Source organism: Bombus vancouverensis, chromosome 8 (genome assembly GCF_051014615.1).
Source record: "Bombus vancouverensis nearcticus chromosome 8, iyBomVanc1_principal, whole genome shotgun sequence".
Taxonomy (NCBI): domain Eukaryota; kingdom Metazoa; phylum Arthropoda; class Insecta; order Hymenoptera; family Apidae; genus Bombus; species Bombus vancouverensis.
The window spans coordinates 9,926,153-9,948,723 of record NC_134918.1 but is presented as its reverse complement, the minus strand read 5'-3'; the positions used below and the strand labels follow the sequence as shown (position 1 = coordinate 9,948,723).

The window sequence follows — 22,571 nt, the reverse complement described above, 5'->3', positions numbered from 1 at the left end:
ACAATTAATTATTATGATAAAGTAATAACATTATTATTATTACTATTATAAATAATACCCTATTCCCATTTGTTGTGAATGTTTACGTTGTTTTATGATATTCAGAATATTCTAAAAATAAAGTCTATAATTTCCACGAATACATTAGCGTTTCTTTCCGCCATCCTATCTCCCAGGAATTTTATATTAAATTCCAGATTATAGCAATCAAAATTGTGTTACAATACTAACGCGTTTTTTCAGTACAATCATATCAATACGTTTTATGTAACCTTAACTATACTTTAATTATCTTATTTATCTCACGTACGAGCGTAACCATAGATTTTACACATTAAATAGAAAATAACATTCGTATTAACTTAACTGCGCACAGGTATTGTCACTTCTAAAAATATTGCATTGTTTTATGTTATTTCTAATAATTACAATAGTTGCAATACTATAATTATCTTAAAAGATAAAAAATCATGTAGTAATCCTTCTTCGGTATTTATATCATTCGAGATTATTAGACTGCGGATTTTTATGCAAATTTATATTTTTTTAAATATATTTAGAATGGTATAACCTTGATAAAATGATTATGCGTAAATTGAATCGTGACTGCGTGAAATCCTAAGAAACGATGAAAAGAGTCGTTTAGACATAGACAGAGCGTCTGGAAATTTCCGGAGATAATTCCTAGCGGAGTCAGCTCTTGCGCGTACTCGTAAACGAACAACTTCAAGCAGAGAAATTGACATAAGTGCGCGTGCACGGAATAAGCGCGGCCACTTTCACGTTATTTTTTGTGCATTTCTGTTCGCGTAGCTCCTATTAGGCCACGTCAAAATTAATTTCTTCGTTATCTGAAGTGCAACGTGTAATTTTCCGATGATCGAATTCACCGTGGGGAAAAATGTGAAGAATGTATTGTAGCTGGCAACGTCGGTGTATCGAGGCCGTTTGACAAAACAGATAGTACTCAGCTCAAGTACTATTTTTATTCCAGTTGTTAACCTCGGTCGACACACTCGCGAAAATGTCATTCGAAGGGAAATACAACGCAAAAAGTCCCGGTGAGTTCTCGGCAAGGCAACAACTCCTTTTTATTTCGTTTGTTCATCATTACGATCACGATTCATATCAATAAATAATACACACTGCATACGTATTTCTACGATTCTACAAAACGCTTGTTATCTAGAAAAATTGGCTCCGCGTTATACTTGTCGCCAAACTTCCTTCTATAATATGTATCCCGTGAAAAGATATTTCATTTTCTTGAAATAATTATAACTGATTAAATGCATTTAATTATTTTTTATATGCAATATCATATTGGTCTTTTACATCATCTAACAAATGAAATTTCAGCTGTGAAAAGATTAATGAGAGAGGCCCAAGAGCTTCACGAAGCTACAGAAGAATATTGTGCATCTCCTTTAGAAGATAATCTTTTTGAGTGGCATTTTACTGTGCAAGGACCACCATCCACAGACTTTGAGGGTGGTGTTTATCATGGTAGAATTTTATTGCCACCAGAATATCCTATGAAACCTCCAAATATCATATTATTAACAGTAAGCAATTTTAATACTAAATATCCTTGATTTTTAACTTATGCATTGGAAACAAAAGTATGTTTGATATGTCATTTTAGCCCAATGGCCGTTTTGAAACCAATAAAAAGATTTGCTTAAGCATTTCTGGGCATCATCCGGAAACATGGCAGCCTTCATGGAGCATCAGAACAGCTTTATTGGCTTTAATTGCTTTTATGCCAACACCAGGAAATGGGACAATCGGATCTTTAGACTATAGTAAAGAGGAAAGGCAAAAACTTGCAAAAAAGTACTTGCAAAAAGTTGACATAATTTTGCAATTTTAATACTGTTAATAAACATTATTACTAATCAGTAAGATTAAAAACATTAATAATGATTATAAAAATGTTCTGCCATAGATCACTAAACTGGCAATGCGATACTTGTGGGAAAGTTGTTGATTTATTGTCAAAGGACACAGTTAAAAAACCTATTACAGTAGAAGAACAAACTATGTTAAACACAATAGCATTAAAGGTACGCTTTTATTTATTATCATATTAACTCTGATAACGTGTCATGTATTTTAAAAAATTGTACTTTTAGGCTGATGACTCACCAACATCAGACACATCCTTTTTAGTCAATTCAGATAGCATTTCAGAAAATCAATTGAGACAACGTAACATCGAGCCGATTACTAATGAGAATCAAGATCGACAGCAATCGGATGTCATAGTAAATCAACAGGTGGAAACAATGTCATCTTCGAACGATTTATTCTGGAGCATCCTGATCGCTTCCTTGGTGTCAGCGATAATTCTACTTGTTTTGCGACGACTATTTCTTGTTTAAATTATTCTAAATGTAACAAAACGTTGTAATTGTAAGTATGTTAACAAAACAAAGTAAATTTTATACACATTTTATGAAACATTTTTAAAATTAGAAAAGGATGTCAAATTTATACACGCTAGAAATAATCAGAACTTCATGGAAATAATATATGACAGAGATTGCACTGATATATTCACTTTAGTACACATCTGTCTCTTTGTCTTACTCTTACAAAAAAGTTGTTCACTACGAAATCTAATTGTTTTGATGAGCATAAAAATGATAAGAATTATAAATTGCGTTAGTATTACTAGTATTTAATCGTCTTTTAGATGTCTTTATGTCTTTTTGATATACAATATATACTTACAAACATTGATTTAAAAATAACTCTATTCTCACTAATAAAAGAGTTACAAATTGCATTTAACGCGCATATTTAGTTAATACTTTGCATATGATTCTTTAGTTACATATATATTAGATCAGTTTAAACAAATGTATGTATTACTTTCATCAAAGTCTTATCATATCTGTACAAAAATGACCAAACATTTTTTTAGTCAAATCTACTTTACAATAAAATTAACATCTTTCATGGAGGTAAATTTTAATTTCACATTGCTATAGTCTAAAACTATAATAATGTATTTTGTTCCTTCTTTAATGTTATATAAATGTAGATAACTCATGTGTTAGAAATGTATATAACTAATATAAATTTAATATAAGTTAAACAAGTTATTATGTTGTATTCCACGAAACTGTGCACATAAAAATCAAAAAAAATACATCAGTTATAAAAAAAATATTTAATTGCAGTACAAATATAATACCAATACTTTCTATCTTTCTCAATCCAAAAATGTATTCCATACTACAGAAATTATATATGTATATTACTCACATAATATTTAGCTAATGCATAATTAAATATTAGTACTAGATATATGAATAATATACCCATATGTATTTAAACACTAAGATTTGGAGCACTGCATATTATGACCTGTTCTAAGCTTCAATATAATAATAAACATCTACAATTTTTTGCATTATAAATATACAAAAATAAAGTATCATGGGACCATACTAAACATGGTTTCATTATATTCATGAGTAATAGCTAATTAAAGGGAAATTAAAAATACGAGGGTACTCGGGTAGAAAGTACACCTTGTTTGTCATTTCTTCTTGCATGTACATAAAAATATAATAAAGTAATTATTTACTAAAGCATATAAACATATTCATTTATCATAACATAATAGTTTTCCTTTTAATTCATGTTCACATTCAACTTTATACTCGTTGGCCGATTTTTATATGCTGAATAAACATAATATGATAACCCTTAAAAAGAATTCGTATATCGAACAGAAACACGAATGAAAATGTATCTCATCAGGTCATATGCAATATTAGATTTAAAAACGATTCGTCATTGATGATAAATAAAATTTATGCAATTTATTGCATTTTATGCTATGATTCTATACGAAATTCCATTTAAACAAATAAAGATACTAATACAAGATACCGTGTTTATAACGGTTTTATTACATATTTTATTTAATTATACCAATATTAATAATTGTATTTAATACGTAAGCAAACGATGTACAGTGTTGATTTTTACATATCGCAAACCCACAATGAAATGTGAACGGCTGTGCACGAAATATAAATATTATTTCGATCTCTAATGCTAGGCGCAGATAAATATATTCTTAAAGCCAACAGTGATAAATTTTGTTTACAACTTCAAAACTGATACAATTATAAATTAGTCCTCTATACGTGAAACATATATATAACGCTATTCAATATTTGGAGTCGAAAAATATCAATTAATTCTAGGATTAAATACAAAAATCGATCGATTGAAGTCAAATTCGCTATATAATTATAACTTACATAAAATAATCGTTTCATTACAAAGTATTAGCCATTAAAAGATTTAATACTGAAAATATTTTTGGTCCCTATTATGTCGGAGCACTTAAAATTGTTGGAAATTATACTTTTGTATACACATTTGCTAAATAAACGTTTGACAAATAATAAAAAATAATAAACTTCTTGACACATATTTTGTACAGCACTAATTTGCGAAAACAAGTTGCGTTTGAATTTAATATTCTTTGCCAATATTCTTTACATTAGAATCATCGAAGTATCAACTTTACTTAACTCTTATATAAATAATGTATTCATCATTTTTTTATTGATATAGAAACAGATCGCAAGCGTTTTATAATTTTTCTCTTTTATCGTTTAAAGCACCTTTTCACTTTCCTCCATACTAATCATTACGCATCAGTTTGTATATTAGCATAGTGGACACATTTTGTGTTTAAGATTAACACAGGTATTAATGTTAAGCCACATATATTATGCTCAACTAATATTTCTGTGCGTTTATCATGCAATTTAATATAAACCTTTACAAACTTTACTTCTTTTTATTTATATATACATATATAATATGTATCACCAAAACTTAATTTCAATTTTTGGAATTTAAAATAAATTATGACGAGAGATAAAACCTCTGGAGTGCATAAACAGTCATGGCACTGAATCATTAACATACTGCATCTTTATCATTTAACATTTTCATTATCGTTAACGTTATTATTATCTATACGATTGCTGCATACATTTTGATTCGCTCATGATGCAAATTATCAGCAAACTTATGATCTTACAAGTTACACAATTGTAAACGCAACAAAGTCGCAGACGTGATGCAATCAAAGTTTACGAGCATATTAGCGAATTTTTATACGTTTTCTGTTTATTGTAAGGCAGCCTACCTCGGTTTGAAAACCATTTATCCATCAGTAATCGACACTCTATCTATACTTGTAACCTAATCATTTTATAATAATTTAACTTCAGTAGAAACATGTTTTTGTACACCCAATATGTGTATCAACACTAATATTACATCGGTACCGCCTCATCCTCTCCCGCCCTCCCTTTCCCTCATTTCGGATTTTAAGGAGATTCACAGAATTTCATTGTGACTAGACTTATTTAGACTATTTAATAGCCCTTCTTGTATAAAATATGGCTAATTATACCAACAACAAGCTACAAAAGAAATTTCCTCCGGAAAAAACTGATCATAATTTCACTCGCAAAAAATATATTCCATTGATAGCACCTGATATATTTTATTTTTAATTTCCGTCTTAAAATTTTTTCTCCTATCTAGGTTAAATAATGCATAGTAAACTTTCCAAACATAAGAAAATTTATATTGTTACTATGATATGTACTGTTTAACCATTTGAAGCACAATTGGCCATTTATATAGGTCCTTTTCTGCTATGGTATTTGGATAGAAAATTCATCTTTTATACAAAATTAAAAAATGAAACAATTTTTCTTTTCGTGTTACTTTTTTATGCTTCAAAAGGTTAAAGTAGTATAATATGACACTGTAATACGGTATGTGTACGGAAAAAAACGAGATCAATATCGTTCACAGCAAACTAAACTAATGAAAGAAAAAATCTTTGGTTTAGAAATAAATAAGTAATATGAGTATTAACTAAAGTATTAAAATAATATTAAAAAATGAGGTTCTTTTAAAAGATGTGATGCAAAAATTATCAATAAGAAGAAAGTTATTGTCTCGTGGAAGTCGAGCGAAATCAGAATAAAAGTATTCTCAATGCAATATATAATATCCTCATCTTTATTTTTTAAACTCAAGGTGTCAAATGAAAGAGTTTTTTACGAGTGTAAAAAATATATATACGCATAATATAAAAAATTTTCGTTTTTAGTTGGCAATTTTTTTTAGTAATAATCTGTTGAAAAGTATTAGCAGATAATATACCTTTCTTTAAAATCTATGTGAATTATATTAACTTATACATGTATGTATATATACCTTGAAACAATATAAATATATCTTCATATTGTTTCAACAATACAAATATTGAAACAATAAAATCTTTTTTTTTTGCTTCCTAAAAGTACTTTATATATGTTAATTCCATTGTGTACTCTTTTTTTGTAATACAAAAATACAAACAATCCTGTTTAATTGTAAATGCATTATTTATCAACTAGCATTAGTCCATTCTCCTGTTTCCTTTAACGCTCTATCTGTTAATCTTTCTATTTCAGTCAAAAGCTGTTCAGTCTCTAAATCAACACATACCATGTCGGCTTCTACCGGATCCCATTCTAAACTATTTGGTGTCGACACCCTAGACCAAGGAGATGCTGTCAAACTAGAGGGTTGGCTATTATTTACTGATGTTTGAGTTATAGAACCATCTGTACTCTCAACTTTTTCATCATCTATAACTGGCAGAGGCATTCCTAAACATACAATAATTTTTTTCCTTTTATATCTTGTAAATGTATAATGTGTATAACTTTAGATGTTCATAATTAAAAACATTCCTTTACCTTCATGTTCCCATTCCAAATCTAATGATGAGCCAGGAGTGGAAGAAACACATGTTTGTTGTTTCATTAATGTTCTTGCATCAAGAATTTGAAGTGGAGTATCTAGACCAGAACTAATAAAATATTTTATTGCAGTTAGTTTCTGTTTTGTAGTGTACTGTTTTAGTGATTTAGATAGGCATTGTACCTTGTAGAAGCATCATTCCTAGAGTTTAATCTGGCATATTTATTAGTACCCTTTGACCATGCTCCATCTTCCAATAATTCCAATGTTACAGGAACCCCATGTTTTTTCTACAAATATATTATAAACATTGGAAACATTTTCTTGATAATAAGAAAGTAATAGTTAAATGGAGTCATTGAATAGTGTAATTAGAATCAATAATCATATTAATAAATAGACTTACTATGCTCAATAAAATATAAAAAAAATTCTAATAGACTAATCCATTTACCTTGAACCGGTTTAAGGAGAGAAACGATAACAGGCTATCCAGGAAGCATAACAATGAAGCATGTAATTAATACAACAAAAATGAAACATTGCCCTGAGCTCAATACAATTTCTTACGTTTTTGATCCTCTAGGTTGGTCTGCATCTCCTTTGTCATCTATAAACTACAACAAAGTGATTCTAAATATTGGCAATATAATGAAGGACTTCATTATTTTATCATTAGCAGGATCATTAAAATCTTCGATCAACTGCAAAATTATATGTACCTCAACTTGTTCGTCTCCTTGGTAGGACATACTGGTGTGTCTTTGATAAAACCTTAAATTCAAATATATACTACATTAAAAAAAAAAGAAATATACATAATATAATAATGAAAACAGGTATATTTAACAAAATTAATAGACTGTTGATATTTATATATCTATGAGAAATTGATAGTTGCAAAAATATATAGAATGCATATAATATACAAAACTACATTAAATATCCAAAATAAAGTGCTTATTTAATAAGTAAAACAAATCTCTATTTAAGTTTAATTTCTTTAGCTATATTCATAGATATATGAAGTTGAATAAATATCCATAGTCTGGAAATGAACAGAAGATGAAGATATCTGAAAAGATGCATTTTTATTTTGAGATAAAAGGTACACTTCTAACCTGTACGATAAGGAGTCTGTAACTTTGGAAATGCAGCGGCCGAAACAGGCCCCCATGACCTGTTAACACACGGCGTATCGCCGTCATCTAACTGATGTAGGCGTTCAAATACCGATATTTAATTTTCACGTGATACGTGAAGGATAATGGGAATAAGAAATGATGTTTCATACGAAGATAAGGATAATATCAAACGCGATTCATCTCCTTTAAATACAATGCATCGTAGCAGACCGTAGCTTCGAGCATCTGTCAGTCGCATAGCATACTTGAATGCACTCTTGTCCGCTGGAGTTTTATTTAACACGCTTGCGTCCAAAAAACAAGTTAGCCAACATTCCAAAAACGAGAAAGGATCTCGTACAGAAACTAACTCAATTATTTCCTAACTATGTAAGAACCAAAAAATCAGCTATCATTTTAAAACGTACTCGCTGTACGTTTATCTACGTGTAGATAGTAAAAGAATATTTAAGATTTCGTTGAGTTCGCTTTATTAAGTATTCGTGTTTAAAGTATATGTTCGTTTAATAAATTCGTCAGTGCAAAAAGATAGTGGTATGATTAGTATAGAGTAGAAAGGGTTGTGTCATTACTTTATATATAGTTTTATAGTTCATGAGAAATGAGGGAGCGTTTAGTATTTGGCAAACGGTGTCCGTGAATAGGAATTGACTAATGTTTCTAATTTTTTTTTATCATGTGAAACAACCATCTGGTCATTTTCAATTGGTATCGTTCGATGGAATTTTTTAGAAACTATGTCTATGTATACGATCGGATAGATTAATTCGGAAATAAGATCTTTTTTATTAAAAAAATATATATACTTACTGTGGCAGTTATCAATAACTGGATATTTTTAACTTTCAATCCAGGTCGAAGAAGATTCGTCACTGAAATGCTTTTAAAAGCATGAAGGAGATAGAATAATAACCACTAGCTAAGCACGATAACGATTCTTCCTGTTAAAGAACGATTTATACACGTTCACTATGAATTCTGTAACCATATTTACTTCGTTACTTGTTATGTTACTTAGTGTGAAGCATGGATTATTGATATCGCAACATCCAAAGTTGTTAGTAATATCATATGATGCATTCAGGTATTTTAGATGTTATTACTTTTTAATTTTTACTTGTATGTAAACGATTGGTTTAGTTGAATAATTTTTTTGTTTCATAGGTATGACTATTTTGACAGAACACCATTTATGAATAAACTGAAACATGAAGGCACATATGCGGATTACATGATGAATATTTTTGTCACAAAAACATTTCCTAATCATCATACAATGGCTACAGGATTGTATGCAGAAACACATGGAGTTGTGGATAATGAATTTTATGATCCTGCTTCAGGAAATACAACAAAATATTCATATAATTTGTATCATTATGATAATAGAATTCTTCCTATTTGGGTATGTAAAGTATGACACATAAATACATATATTATTTTGGTCATCGTACTAGTCATATTTATTGTATTTTATACATATTTTATAGAACTGCTTTGTATGTTTGTTTAGACTGTTAACCAAAAGGCTGGTGCACAAAGAAGAAGTGGCACAATGATGTGGCCTGGTGGCATTTATGAATATCAAGGAATCTCCCCTACATTTGCTCAGGTATATATCTTTGACTATACTCTATTGAAAATATATAATTATTAGAATATGAATAATTAATTTTTAATTCTATCAGAATTTTAATGAGACTGTACCTTGGGAAGAAAGAATTGATACCTTAATATCATGGTTTGTACATCCTATACATCCAATAAATTTTGGAATATTATACATTGAAGAGCCAGATTATCATGGTCATGTGATTGGAATAAAAGGACCTCAATTTGATGATATTCTTAGGAAGTTAGATAATATAACTAGGTATCTTCACAATAAGATAGAATACCATGGTTTACATGATCTTAATGTTGTTCATTTGAGTGATCATGGAATGGCAACTGTTAAGTTAGACAGGATAATAGATCTAACAAAGTATATTAACAGCTCTGATTACAAATTTGTGGGTACCTCACCAGGATTGCACATTTTCCCTAATCCTGGTATGTTGATTTATCATATGAACTATTAAGTTTGTTTAAATTATTAATAAGAGATTAAGAAAATAAACAAGTAAATTTTTTAGGCAAAGAAGAAATAATTTATCAAACATTGAAGCAAGCAGCGTTGAAATCGAAGACGTTTAGAGTTTTTAAAAGGGATGAAATTCCTAAGAAATATCACTATGGAAATAATACGCGTATTGGTCCTATCTTTGTCATTGCTGAAATTGGATATGCATTTCAAAATCTCCTTGATAACATAGAATATTATAAGAAAAAGTTCAATATTACAGGTAGAATATGATTCATAACACAGAATTACTAATTCAAGTATGTATTAAAAATTAAAGGTATATATTAAATTTTATGGGGTATTTATGTTTAGTAACCAGTGATTCAGAATTTGGTCTTCATGGCTACGATAATGAGGCTATAGAAATGCATCCTTTCTTCTTTGCAAATGGTCCTGCATTTATGCCCAAGTGCAAGCTCGAACCTTTTAATAATCTAGATTTATTTCCGCTATTTTGTAAAATACTCGATCTACAATGTCCCATAGGGAATGGTACTATATCACATCTAACCAAGTGCCTTAAGAAGCATCAACAGGATATCACAGTAATCGCGTATCGACTGATATGTAAGTAAACGTTATGCGCCATTATTATGTACAGTTATTTACCATCTTCTATTAATTCAGTTGTAGCCACTATAATATCAATGACACTGGTAGTAATTATAGGAGCAATAATAATATTCTATATGAGGAAACGGCGATTAGGAGCAAAAAGTTACAGGTAAGTCAAAGTATATGTTATTCGTGATTTGAAGAGAAAGTTAAGTTACTAACTTGGAATTTTTTGATAAATAATAACTATAAGAAATGTATTGGATTTCGGGTTTGCCAGAAATTGAAGTTTAAGAAGCATTTTAATAATACAATATTGATATTTTGATTTTTCAGGAGATATTATCCGGTGGATGGGTAATATGTAAAAAATATCAAGCAATATATGAATTTTCATATTGCATAGAGATAACAAAATGAATTCAAAAAAATGACGACACAGTAATAAGAAATAGCATCGTGATGAAGAATACATAAACATAATTTCATTTTTTATAAATGAAGTTGTATTGTTTCAAACTTTGAAATATAGCAAAATGTTTAATTAGAATTTTAATCTTTTTAAACAATTATTATTTTAGAATTAATTTTAACACTTAGCCAACCGAATAGGGAGATCTCTCCCCTCTGTGAAGTACATCGCTGCGTGACCGAACGGGGAGATCTCCCTTTTTGACTTCAGTAATGCGTTTTCTTTTTTTTTTTTTTTTTTGTTATTATCAATTATAGCTTACTTTGAATTCTTCCCAATTAATTGGGCCACTTTCTCTGCTTTTATAAGGTACAGTATATCATAAAATACACCAGTTTAGTGGTGTTAAATTGAAAAGTTACACTATCAGTTATGACTAAATAAAGTTATAATCGAACGATATCACACTGTAAAAAAATATTAAAATGTATTATGAATTTTTAATTTCACGTTCAAATCGTTTTATTTATCTTTAGTCATTTTTAATGCTTTTAATTTTACCTATATTTTTAAATACTTTTAATATATACTTTTAATTTGATGTTTTGTATAAACAATATGTAAAATCGTTAAACAAAATTATTACCGCAAAATATAATTGACCACTTAAATAATTTTTAGATTTCTTTGTTTTTTAAGTAGTGAATATTAGTTCTTTATATTTGGAAAAATGCGTGGTAGACAGCGTATAAGTGGTTTATCCATTGCAGTAAGAAACGTATAGCTCGCTGTGGTGCGCGTGGTTGACTAAGTGTTAATTGTATCATACATATTTTTAAATCCGTGCAAGGACATATGTAATTTTGAACTAGTTAGTATTAGGAAATTATTAAATATGAGTAGTACGTGAAAAGCTGCAATGTAATAACTATCAAAGCACAATAAGAATAAATTCTTTAGTAAAAAACGAAAGCTAAATTTCTCATTTATATGTTTACAAAGAAATCCATAATAAAACGGAGTTGCTTCCTAACACTTCTCTTCCTTGTAATGCCAATGTCAATAATAACCAGGTTCGACTTTTTGTTTTTAGAAGAATACTGGAAGATTTGGAAGCACAGTACCATTGGGACGAAAATCACGATATTGAAAATGATACTTGCAAGTAAATTTCCAAAAAATTTGTTTTCAAGTTTTTGCTTTCTATTTCACATTAAAAGAGAGGGCTGCTTTCTTTTTCTGCAAGACAAAACAAAAATTCTGAATCTCGTATTAATAAATCATGTTAATAATTTATTTCTCTTTTCAGATTAAACAATTTTCCAGATTTATTCGTAATTTCATGCTACGCGAAGAATAGACTTTCATATGCATATAAAGGAAATATTAAGTATAGGAAAACTCTATTTCATTGTAGGTGACATATACTTCATTTATTGCGCGGTTATATGTATTTTTGAACACATATAAATGAGAAACTATTCCTGTGATAAAAAAGGAAGCAGAATTGATATCTTTGAATGACTTTAAATAACGTATATAAACTTATGAACAATCAGTCACCATTAATTCGTATTTTAGGTGTACACACAGATTTATTAAATTTTCCATAAAATGTACTTCCTGTACGAATTTTTTATTCTTCCAATTTTTACGATACTATGTCTTATATGATAACTGTACGTATTAAACGTAATATGGATAATTCGGAAATTGCCTCGAACGACATTAATTGTCTTTCTACTTATAACAATATCGAAATTACACGTAAAACTGGAAGAATACTATGCATGAGTGAATTATTTATTGTTTTAAACCAAATCATAACAGCATAATCAGTATGCTCAGTATTATTCTAGAAATTAGATTCTAATATAATTTATTCTATAGGCAGGATATTTTATAAAATTCAACTTACAGATCAAACTTACCTATTATAATAGTGCACCACCTATATCAGAATTCGTATGTAAATAAATCAGTTGTAAATAAATGATATTATCGTAACATCATCGTCTCTTTTCTTTCATCAGAATTATAGTAGTAAGTACCCATTCCTTTAATTTGTAACACAGCGACGAGACAGCTTTACAAAGATTCCGTGAATGTGGCAACCAAGGGAATTGAAATATTCATGGGAAAATACAGAGGAGTACCATGTACTATTCGTTGTTCATTGGTTTTTGATAATTCCGTGCCAACAAATCAATCACTTTTAAGATCAATTAAAGTTGCACGTGCCACACGAGCAGCTTTTATCGTAGAAGTAACTTTTATGTGATGTGTTACGTGCAAAAGTTTTTATTTCTGTTACCATGTTATTTCTATTTTGTGAATTTTAGTAGTACAGCTATTGATAATGTGCGATAAAATATGCTATATAATTGATAATTGTAAGTGATGGTTGTAAGTGAAGTGACAAGGTGATGGCATAAATAGGTGCTTAGATGGAAGTTGGTAGAAGTGTATCTTTATCTTTCAAGAATGGAAAGGTAAGTAGGAAGCCATATATAATAAAATTCGAATTTATATAGAGAATTTTGTTATAAATCACTGAACCGTCCTATGCGCGATCGTGCTTCGTTTCTGATGTAAATTCAACATATCATGCGAACTAAGCTTCTTTTATTGTTATCAGTTCCGCGTCCTTTCAATTCGTCACTTTTTTATTTCAGGACAATGTCGGGCTTCAAGATGCTGTATCTATGTTTCGCGTTAATTGTCCTCCTACATGCATTAGTTCACGAGGCGCCTGTTGAAGGTTTGCACTTTAAATTGTCTTTTTCCATGTACTTCAGATGCCAGTATGGTCCCATGAAATCATGTCGACTTTACGATGATATTTTTCTATTATTTCTAATTATCACCGTATAGCAAACAATACGTTCATAGAATTATCTCATTATTCCCGGTACCGCGCACCAATTGCTAAGTTCGAGTCGATCAAGAATCAGAAAAGTAACCCGTATCTTGCGCAAAGGAACTGCGCAACGAAGTTTACCCACATGCAAATACGTATTCTTTGCTGTATTTTCTGAGGAACCAGTCGATGATAACATTACTTGATAAAAAGTGACATAGGCGTTCGATCGCAGCAAGAACATTTATGATTACGTTATTTCGAGGTCTCAGGATTTACTGTGCATCTAGAAGGAACGAGACTAGAGAACATTAACCAAAACTTCACATTTGTATAAACTCCCAAGCTTTTTATTTAATGGCTGATGAAATTAATTATAATATAAGAATATTCCAAACACATACTTCATACTTCCGGACTTCATATTTTCTATTTTCGTATTGTCGTCGTGCTAATAAATGTATGATCTAGTATAAGAATAAATGTCTACGTAATGAAGATGAATGAAGTATGTGCAGTGTAACCGTATGTTATTAATGATGGGGGAAGCGTGTAATTGGACAGCATACGATGTGAACGAAGTATCAGGAGTAATGGTTAATATTGCATAAAGAAGATAAAACATTATTATGAAAAGTTTTAATCGATTCGTTAACCAGAGAAGATGAATTAATTCGTCATTCTGCTGTCAATTCCCTAAATATAATAATTTAATCTATAAATGTTTTATAGCAACCTCGTATGGGCCCTTGCGTCCACCACACTGTGGTTTTAGCAACGTTACGCATACCAGGGTGGTTGGTGGTAAACCAGCTAAACTTGGTACGTTTCATCTCTTCCTTTCCGATTAATAATAAGCGATTTACTACGAAGCATGAACTTTAAAGGCACTAAACAGCATATCAAAGTACGTTTCAATTACAATCAATAATAATTTCAATAAATTACTTATTAATTTGAATTATTTCTGTCGTTCACTTCTCGTTAGGAAGACTATCTTTCTACTTGAAATTAAAAATCAACATAAAGGTGATGGATGTGGATAGCGATCAAAAAGTGTTCAGGAAGGAATTACATATTTGAACTTTATAGTTCGGTATAGTTCAAGTAGAAATTATGTAGAATTATCTAATAATTTTTATTCCAGTGGTCAAAATTTAATTTCTTTCTTAATCAAATTTCTATTTGAGAGTATTTGTACGTATGTAGTTATCGTCTTCTGCATCATCGAATGTCCAATGGATAACAATAGTTTCTAACTTATCACGCGAGAAAAAGTATGTATGTTCACAACTATAACTATTGCGTTTTAGGTGCTTGGCCATGGATGGTTGCATTAGGTTTTCATAATTATAGACAACCATGGAAGGATCCGGAATGGAAGTGCGGAGGTTCCTTGATATCGGCTAGGCATGTTTTGACAGCAGCACATTGTGCAATACACAGTAGTTTGTACGTGGTTCGTATCGCGGATTTAAATCTAAAACGAGATGACGACGGAGCGCATCCTATTCAAATGGGATTCGAGTCTAAACTAATTCATCCTGATTATAATCACCCGAAACACCATGATGATATAGCTATTCTTAAATTGGAGAGAGATGTATCATTTTCGGGTAAGTCGTCAAATATTGCTGAGTTTCTAATATTTATGCTATTGAGTATTACTAAATTATAATTTTTTTATATTTTTTATCATAAAACATGTAAAATTCTTTCTCATACTTTTCGTCAACCGTTTCCTTCGCTATCATTTACTTCCTTATTTTTCAGAGTACATACGTCCCATTTGTCTCCCCCTAGAAGAGTCCCTTCGAAATAACAACTTCATGGGCTATAACCCCTTCGTTGCTGGATGGGGAAGATTAAGATATAGTACGCGATACTAATTTTAGAATAAAATTAAACAGTCCCAGTTTTAATGTCTTTCTCATTTTCTTCATAGGAGGGCCACTAAGTGATATATTAATGGAAGTACAAGTGCCAGTGGTTAGCAACGCCGTATGCAAAAAGGCTTATAGCGACGCCTCTGATACAGTAATATGCGCCGGATACACTAAGGGTGGAAAGGATTCTTGTCAAGTAATTAAATTACAGATTTAATATAAATTATACGATGTTTGAAGACATGTCAATTCGAATCAACATCAAATCGACGTCTTAAACATTGAAAATAATAGATACACACAATTTAATAGTTTTGCCCATTTCTCACACAACATTACGGTATTTAATCTCATTTCCTTAGATTTACTCAAAATACATATAATACGTACATCGTAAACTGAAATATTTCAATACACAAAGTAATGATAGATTATTACTGTATATAAGTATAATTTCAATATAATTCGATTGAAATATTTCAACTTTGATTGAAAGCTTTAAACATTAAAATTAAAAATGTAAATCGTTTCAGGGTGACAGCGGAGGACCACTGATGATACCACAAAACTTCACCTATTATGAAATAGGTGTTGTGTCTTATGGTCATGAATGCGCTTTACCTAAATATCCTGGCGTTTACACTAGGGTCACGTCCTACCTCGACAGCTTTATTCTCCCAGCGTTGAAATAATATAATTATTACTGTTTGCATAAATATCATTTTTCGTGTACGAAAGATAAAGTTGGAATTTATTATTGTAGTAATTAGAGGCAGCTCAAATTTATATTGGTTTGTACGTTACATATTATAGTCTTAAAATGCACGAAATATAACTTTGAAACGTCACTAATTTTTTATGCACGCTACACCTGCTCGACTTAGAGGTATAAAAATATTTTTTAATTTCTTAATTAAATTTCATTAATTACAGTTTTTTCCGCTCCTCCTTTTTTGATGGTAATAAGAAATCAATTTTTGCAAATTTTCTGATGTATCAAAGGAATAATTAAATATTCCACTTAGAACGTATATTTCTTGTATGTACATATAAAATTGACGACTACTCTGAAACGTTTCATAAGATAGAGAGCTTCTAGACGTTCGGACACAGAAAGTACATAAGATACAAGATAAGTCTCGCGTCTTCTAAAACTATTTTTTATTCGTTAAAAACGTCCTATATAATGTATATATGCATTAAACTTAATATAAAATTCAAACAATATTAATTGTCTTTCTACATTTGTTCAAGACCACTGAATGGATGAGAACAATCAATGACCATTGATTTCTTCTGGTCTTTGTTCAAATGGAATCATTGAAAAGATAAGGATTCATGATACTGTGAAGTGGGCACTAAGAGGAGCCTAAACCCCAAAATACTCGCAGGACCAACAGTATCTTAAACCAATCGGTAAACGATGCAAACTTTTATCCTACACTCCCATCTTGAACGATGAACAGCCAGGCAGATGTGAAGAATTAATCCTCCAGAGTTATTGTCTTCCATCTGACGAAAACCAAAGGTAGTGGTCTGACTGCCAGACACGTCGATATTTTGTGTTATATCTAAAAGAAACAGTTCTTTAATAGTCACACATCCAATAAAACCACAAAGTCCACTTTGTAATCAACTGTCTGGTTTATACTTCTTTCCTCCGTCAACCTGCTCACAAATCGCGAGTGTTCGAACGCGTACACTAATCGTATCTATACCGAAAGTAAAGCAGAAAGGATACTATGCACGATATATCAGAGAATATATTAAAGATTTATTACGATTATATGGAATATAAGGGTTACAATGGCAACGAAACACTCGTTTACGTTTTTAATAATCTGATGATCGTAAATCATAACTTAGAATATTTTGATTAGTGGAATCGTAAGATATTTGCTCGATTCCGCGAATGTGGCAACGAAGAGAATTCCATCGAAATATTCGTGGGAAAATACAGAGGGGTACCATATACTATTCGTTGTTCATTGGTTTTTGATAATTCCGTGCCAACAAATCAATCGCTTTTAAGATCAATTAAAGTTGCACGTGCCACACGAGCAGCTTTTATCGTAGAAGTAACTTTTATGTGATGTGTTACGTGCAAAAGTTTTTATTTCTGTTACCATGTTATTTCTATTTTGTGAATTTTAGTAGCACAGCTATTGATAATGTGCGATAAAATATGCTATATAATTGATAATTGTAAGTGATGGTTGTAAGTGAAGTGACAAGGTGATGGTATAAATAGGTGCTTAGATGGAAGTTGGTAGAAGTGTATCTTTATCTTTCAAGAATGGAAAGGTAAGTAGGAAGCCATATATAATAAAATTCGAATTTATATAGAGAATTTTGTTATAAATCACTGAACCGCCCTATGCGCGATCGTGCCTCGTTTCTGATGTAAATTCAACATATCATGCGAACTAAGCTTCTTTTATTGCTATCAGTTCCGCGTCCTTTCAATTCGTCACTTTTTTATTTCAGGACAATGTCGGGCTTCAAGATGCTGTATCTATGTTTCGCGTTAATTGTCCTACATGCATTAGTTCACGAGGCGCCTGTTGAAGGTTTGCACTTTAAATTGTCTTTTTCCATGTACTTCAGATGCCAGTATGGTCCCATGAAATCATGTCGACTTTACGATGATATTTTTCTATTATTTCTAATTATCACCGTATAGCAAACAATACGTTCATAGAATTATCTCATTATTCCCGGTACCGCGCACCAATTGCTAAGTTCGAGTCGATCAAGAATCAGAAAAGTAACCCGTATCTTGCGCAAAGGAACTGCGCAACGAAGTTTACCCACATGCAAATACGTATTCTTTGCTGTATTTTCTGAGGAACCAGTCGATGATAACATTACTTGATAAAAAGTGACATAGGCGTTCGATCGCAGCAAGAACATTTATGATTACGTTATTTCGAGGTCTCAGGATTTACTGTGCATCTAGAAGGAACGAGACCAGAGAACATTAACAAAAACTTCACATTTGTATAAACTCCCAAGCTTTTTATTTAATGGCTGATGAAGTTAATTATAATATAAGAATATTCCAAACACATACTTCATACTTCCGGACTTCATATTTTCTATTTTCGTATTGTCGTCGTGCTAATAACTGTATGATCTAGTATAAGAATAAATGTCTACGTAATGAAGATGAATGAAGTATGTGCAGTGTAACCGTATGTTGTTAATGATGGGGGAAGCGTGTAATTGGACAGTATACGATGTGAACGAAGTATCAGGAGTAATGGTTAATATTGCATAAAGAAGATAAAACATTATTATGAAAAGTTTTAATCGATTCGTTAACCAGAGAAGATGAATTAATTCGTCATTCTGCTGTCAATTCCCTAAATATAATAATTTAATCTATAAATGTTTTATAGCAACCTCGTATGGGCCCTTGCGTCCACCACACTGTGGTTTTAGCAACGTTACGCATACCAGGGTGGTTGGTGGTAAACCAGCTAAACTTGGTACGTTTCATCTCTTTCTTTCCGATTAATAATAAGCGATTTACTATGAAGGATGAACTTTAAAGGCACTAAACAGCACATCAAAGTACGTTTCAATTAAATTAAGTAATAGTACTACGGTTTCATTGGTAGTAATTTTGTTTATTAACTTGAATTATTTCCTCCTTTTAGTTCATGTTAGAAAGACTATGTTTTTACTTGAAATTAAAAATCGACATATGAATAATGATACGGATGGCGATGAAAAAGTGTTCGGGAAGAAATTACATATTCGAACTTTAGAGTTCAGTATATTTCAAGTGGAAATTGTATAGAATTAACTAATAAGTGTTGTTCCACTGAAGTCAAAATTCAATTTCTCTCTTAATCAAATTTCTATTTGAGAGTTTGCATCGTCGAATGTCCAATGGATAACAATAATTTCTAACTCATCACGCGAGAAAAAATCATGTATGTTCACAACTATGTCTATTGCATTTCAGGTGCTTGGCCATGGATGGTTGCATTAGGTTATCCTAATTACACACACCCAGATGCGGGACCAGTATGGGATTGCGGAGGTTCCCTCATATCGGCTAGACATGTTTTGACCGCAGGGCATTGTGCAGATGACGAAGATTTATACGTGGTTCGTATCGCGGATTTAAATCTAAAACGAGATGATGACGGAGCGCACCCTATTGAAATGGGGCTCGAATCAATACTAATTCATCCTGATTATATTACCGGGCAACCCTTCCATGATATCGCTATTCTTAAATTGGAGAGAGATGTACCATTTTCGGGTATGTCGTCAAATATTGTTGAGTTTCTAAAATTTATGCTATGGAGTATTACTACACTATCATTGCTTTTGGTTTCTTATCATTTCTTATCATTTATTTCCTTACTTTTCAGAGTACATACATCCCATTTGTCTCCCTATAGAGGCATCCCTTGAAAATAACAAATTCGAGGGCTATAATCCCTTCGTTGCTGGTTGGGGAAAGTTAAGATATAGTAAGCGATATTAATTTTGTAATAAAATTAAACAGTTCAAGTTTTAAATGTCTCATTTTCTTCGTAGGAGGACCACGAAGTGATGTATTAATGGAAGTACAAGTGCCAGTGGTTAAGAACTCCGAATGCAAGAAAGCTTATCCTCCATCTTGGATCACCGACAGTGTATTATGCGCCGGATACCCTAAGGGAGGAAAGGATTCTTGTACGGTAATTAAATTACAAATTAAATTAAACTACAAATTATACAAAACTTAATAGTTTTGTCCATTTCTCACACATCATTATGGTATTTAATCTAATTTCCTTCTAATCTTAGTTTTGCTAAAAATACATATAACATATACATCATAAACTGAAATATTTCAATACATAAAGTAATAATAGATTATTACTGTATATAAGTATAATTTCAATATAATTTAATTGAAATATTTCAACTTTGATTAAAAGCATTAAACATTAAAATTAAAAATGTAATAATCGTTCCAGAGTGACAGCGGCGGACCACTGATAATGCCACGGCAATTCACCTACTATCAGATAGGTATTGTGTCGCATGGTCATGAGTGCGCTTTACCTAAATTTCCTGGCGTTTACACTAGGGTCACGGCCTACCTGGATACCTTTATTCTCCCAGCGTTGAAATAATACAATTATTAAGGTTTATATCATTTTCCGCGTACAAAAAAGAAAAAGTTGGACTATACTACTGTAGAGATAGCTGTGGAGATAGCTCAAATTTACATTGTCTTTTATGTCACGAATTATAGTATTAGAATGCGCAAAATGTAACTTTTAATATTAATTTTTCACACTTCTCTTTATTTGATGATAATAATAAATCAACTTTCGGAATGCTCCTATAAATTTTGCTTCTGATGTATCAAGGGAATAATTAAATATTTCACTTAGAACGTATATTTCTTGTATGTACATATAAAATTGCCGAATACTCTGTAACATTGCATAAGATAAAGAGCTTCCGGAAATTCGGACACAGAGAGTGTAAAAACTATTTTTTATTCGTTAAGAACTTCCAGTCCACTCATGCAATCATGTGCATCCCCGAAACTTTACTTATGTTTTTATCACTTTCCAATTGAATATACTCTTTCTGTATTTTTAGCTAGATATAAGAGAAATTTCCATTCAGCCAAAGGTATACTTACACATTACAGATACTTACGAGACATAAACTCCCAAACTATTGTGACGAATAAAAAATTTAATACTATTAAATCTGTTTGTATTTTGTTGCATGAGAATGCATATGTACATTACCTTTGTATCCCCTTGAACGCTTCAGTATTGCGCATATAAACCATATTTTATACAGATTTTATAAAACTATTTTATATATTTGTTTAGACTGTTAATCTAATGGCTGATATACAAGGAAAAAAATTTTTTTTTATATAGTTGTTTACATTCACAATTTGTCCAATTTGGACATTTGGTAGAAACAAGGAAGAAATGGCACAATGATGTAGTCTGACGACGTTCATGAATATCAAGGAATCACTCTACATTCGCTCAGATATATCAGTCGAAGCTGAAAGGTATAACAAAGGTGTCTAACAAAGGTATGGGGTAATAGTATAGCTCTCCTTTAAAAGAAATAGTTGTAGCGGCACTCTACAGTAAACATTCCAACAGTTTCTGTCGCGTGTCTCGTGTAACGTGTAAAGTTAATGGGAAAATTAAAAAGACAGAAATTCAATTCAGTTCAAAAGCTTCAGTGTTAAATACTTCTATGTTCCGTCTTTGGCTTAATTTGACTTTAACTAAGACCTAATAATTACATTAATGTTCGTAAATGCTTGAAAATGCTATATAACTGTATCAGCTTCTGTTAAAAACATTTTATAGTAAAATCTCTATAAATTTGTAATATTTTTTAGACAATTTGAATTCATTATATTATACATCATACATTCTAGTCATTTCTAATTAAGTTACTTTTGCGATGTTTAATTACATTTTATGTATATTCTTATAACTCTCTCTGTTACGGCGCGTACGATGGTCCGTGCGTCGTCTGAAACTTTATACTATATACTGATCTACTACATACTATATGCTATAAACTGAATCTGTTGACGTAATCTTAATAGCTTGAAGAAATCTCTAACCCTGTAAGTGTTTTCGGTTTATGGATGGTCCTTAGAACAATGCTTAGGTTTATTGCGCACTCTTACAAATAACGGAGAAAGCGGGTAGTTATTTTTCCAATAAACAATGTCACCCACGAGCCACGTTGGTAGGAGGCTTCCTCCTCCTATCTTCATTCA

At 31.0% G+C, this 22,571-nt stretch overlaps 4 protein-coding genes across 8 annotated transcripts; 3 read left to right on the top strand and 1 right to left on the bottom strand.

Annotated features, from left to right (window-relative positions):
- The first annotated feature begins 639 nt into the window (after window positions 1–639).
- Window positions 640–2,554, top strand: LOC117162685 (ubiquitin-conjugating enzyme E2 J1). The gene is made up of 5 exons (XM_033344530.2): window positions 640–1,061; window positions 1,360–1,565; window positions 1,646–1,836; window positions 1,949–2,066; window positions 2,136–2,554. Exons 1-5 carry the CDS (start codon window positions 1,025–1,027, stop codon window positions 2,382–2,384), a joined length of 801 nt encoding a protein of 266 aa, XP_033200421.1. The 5' UTR covers window positions 640–1,024; the 3' UTR covers window positions 2,385–2,554.
- Window positions 2,555–3,525: 971 nt separating this feature from the next.
- LOC117162687 (uncharacterized) lies at window positions 3,526–8,063 on the bottom strand. Its single transcript, XM_033344531.2, has 7 exons — window positions 7,926–8,063; window positions 7,527–7,578; window positions 7,375–7,421; window positions 7,259–7,292; window positions 6,988–7,094; window positions 6,801–6,913; window positions 3,526–6,710 (listed from the first exon to the last, which is right to left on the bottom strand). Exons 1-7 carry the CDS (start codon window positions 7,979–7,981, stop codon window positions 6,448–6,450), a joined length of 672 nt encoding a protein of 223 aa, XP_033200422.1. The 5' UTR covers window positions 7,982–8,063; the 3' UTR covers window positions 3,526–6,447.
- A 119-nt stretch (window positions 8,064–8,182) lies between these two features.
- On the top strand, window positions 8,183–13,048 carry LOC117162682 (bis(5'-adenosyl)-triphosphatase enpp4). 5 transcript variants are annotated; one of them, XM_076620760.1, is made up of 10 exons: window positions 8,183–8,318; window positions 8,804–9,033; window positions 9,114–9,354; window positions 9,463–9,561; window positions 9,638–10,001; window positions 10,085–10,294; window positions 10,387–10,641; window positions 10,702–10,798; window positions 12,135–12,206; window positions 12,351–13,048. In XM_076620760.1, the coding sequence occupies exons 2-10, from the start codon at window positions 8,921–8,923 to the stop codon at window positions 12,460–12,462; spliced, it is 1,563 nt and encodes a 520-aa protein (XP_076476875.1). In that variant the 5' UTR covers window positions 8,183–8,318; window positions 8,804–8,920; the 3' UTR covers window positions 12,463–13,048. The 5 variants fall into 5 exon arrangements, with proteins under 5 accessions (XP_076476875.1, XP_076476877.1, XP_076476876.1 ...); XM_076620762.1 differs by having other exon boundaries at window positions 8,277–8,361; XM_076620761.1 differs by lacking the exon at window positions 8,183–8,318 and adding an exon at window positions 8,346–8,483.
- Window positions 13,049–13,238: 190 nt separating this feature from the next.
- LOC117162684 (transmembrane protease serine 9) lies at window positions 13,239–21,575 on the top strand. Its single transcript, XM_033344529.2, has 14 exons — window positions 13,239–13,533; window positions 13,717–13,802; window positions 14,634–14,723; window positions 15,215–15,517; window positions 15,675–15,776; window positions 15,847–15,983; window positions 16,321–16,476; window positions 18,039–18,091; window positions 18,275–18,357; window positions 19,189–19,278; window positions 19,761–20,063; window positions 20,176–20,277; window positions 20,345–20,487; window positions 20,770–21,575. The coding sequence occupies exons 1-14, from the start codon at window positions 13,526–13,528 to the stop codon at window positions 20,926–20,928; spliced, it is 1,815 nt and encodes a 604-aa protein (XP_033200420.2). The 5' UTR covers window positions 13,239–13,525; the 3' UTR covers window positions 20,929–21,575.
- The last annotated feature ends 996 nt before the right edge of the window (window positions 21,576–22,571 follow it).

Excerpts from the sequence above, each read along its gene's own strand:
- LOC117162685 (XM_033344530.2), top strand. The coding sequence starts at position 1,025 with ATGTCATTCGAAGGGAAATACAACGCAAAAAGTCCCG. Across the intron at positions 1,566-1,645 it reads CAAATATCATATTATTAACA|CCCAATGGCCGTTTTGAAAC; the intron begins GTAAGCAATTTT and ends ATGTCATTTTAG. Across the intron at positions 1,837-1,948 it reads AGGCAAAAACTTGCAAAAAA|ATCACTAAACTGGCAATGCG; the intron begins GTACTTGCAAAA and ends GTTCTGCCATAG.
- LOC117162687 (XM_033344531.2), bottom strand. The coding sequence starts at position 7,981 with ATGGGGGCCTGTTTCGGCCGCTGCATTTCCAAAGTTACAGACTCCTTA. Across the intron at positions 7,579-7,925 it reads ACAGACTCCTTATCGTACAG|GTTTTATCAAAGACACACCA; the intron begins GTTAGAAGTGTA and ends TTTGAATTTAAG. Across the intron at positions 6,711-6,800 it reads TTTGGAATGGGAACATGAAG|GAATGCCTCTGCCAGTTATA; the intron begins GTAAAGGAATGT and ends TTGTATGTTTAG.
- LOC117162682 (XM_076620760.1), top strand. The coding sequence starts at position 8,921 with ATGAATTCTGTAACCATATTTACTTCGTTACTTGTTATGTTACTTAGT. Across the intron at positions 9,034-9,113 it reads ATATCATATGATGCATTCAG|GTATGACTATTTTGACAGAA; the intron begins GTATTTTAGATG and ends TTTGTTTCATAG. Across the intron at positions 10,642-10,701 it reads AATCGCGTATCGACTGATAT|TTGTAGCCACTATAATATCA; the intron begins GTAAGTAAACGT and ends CTATTAATTCAG.
- LOC117162684 (XM_033344529.2), top strand. Across the intron at positions 15,984-16,320 it reads GTGGAAAGGATTCTTGTCAA|GGTGACAGCGGAGGACCACT; the intron begins GTAATTAAATTA and ends AAATCGTTTCAG. Across the intron at positions 20,278-20,344 it reads TTGGGGAAAGTTAAGATATA|GAGGACCACGAAGTGATGTA; the intron begins GTAAGCGATATT and ends TTTTCTTCGTAG.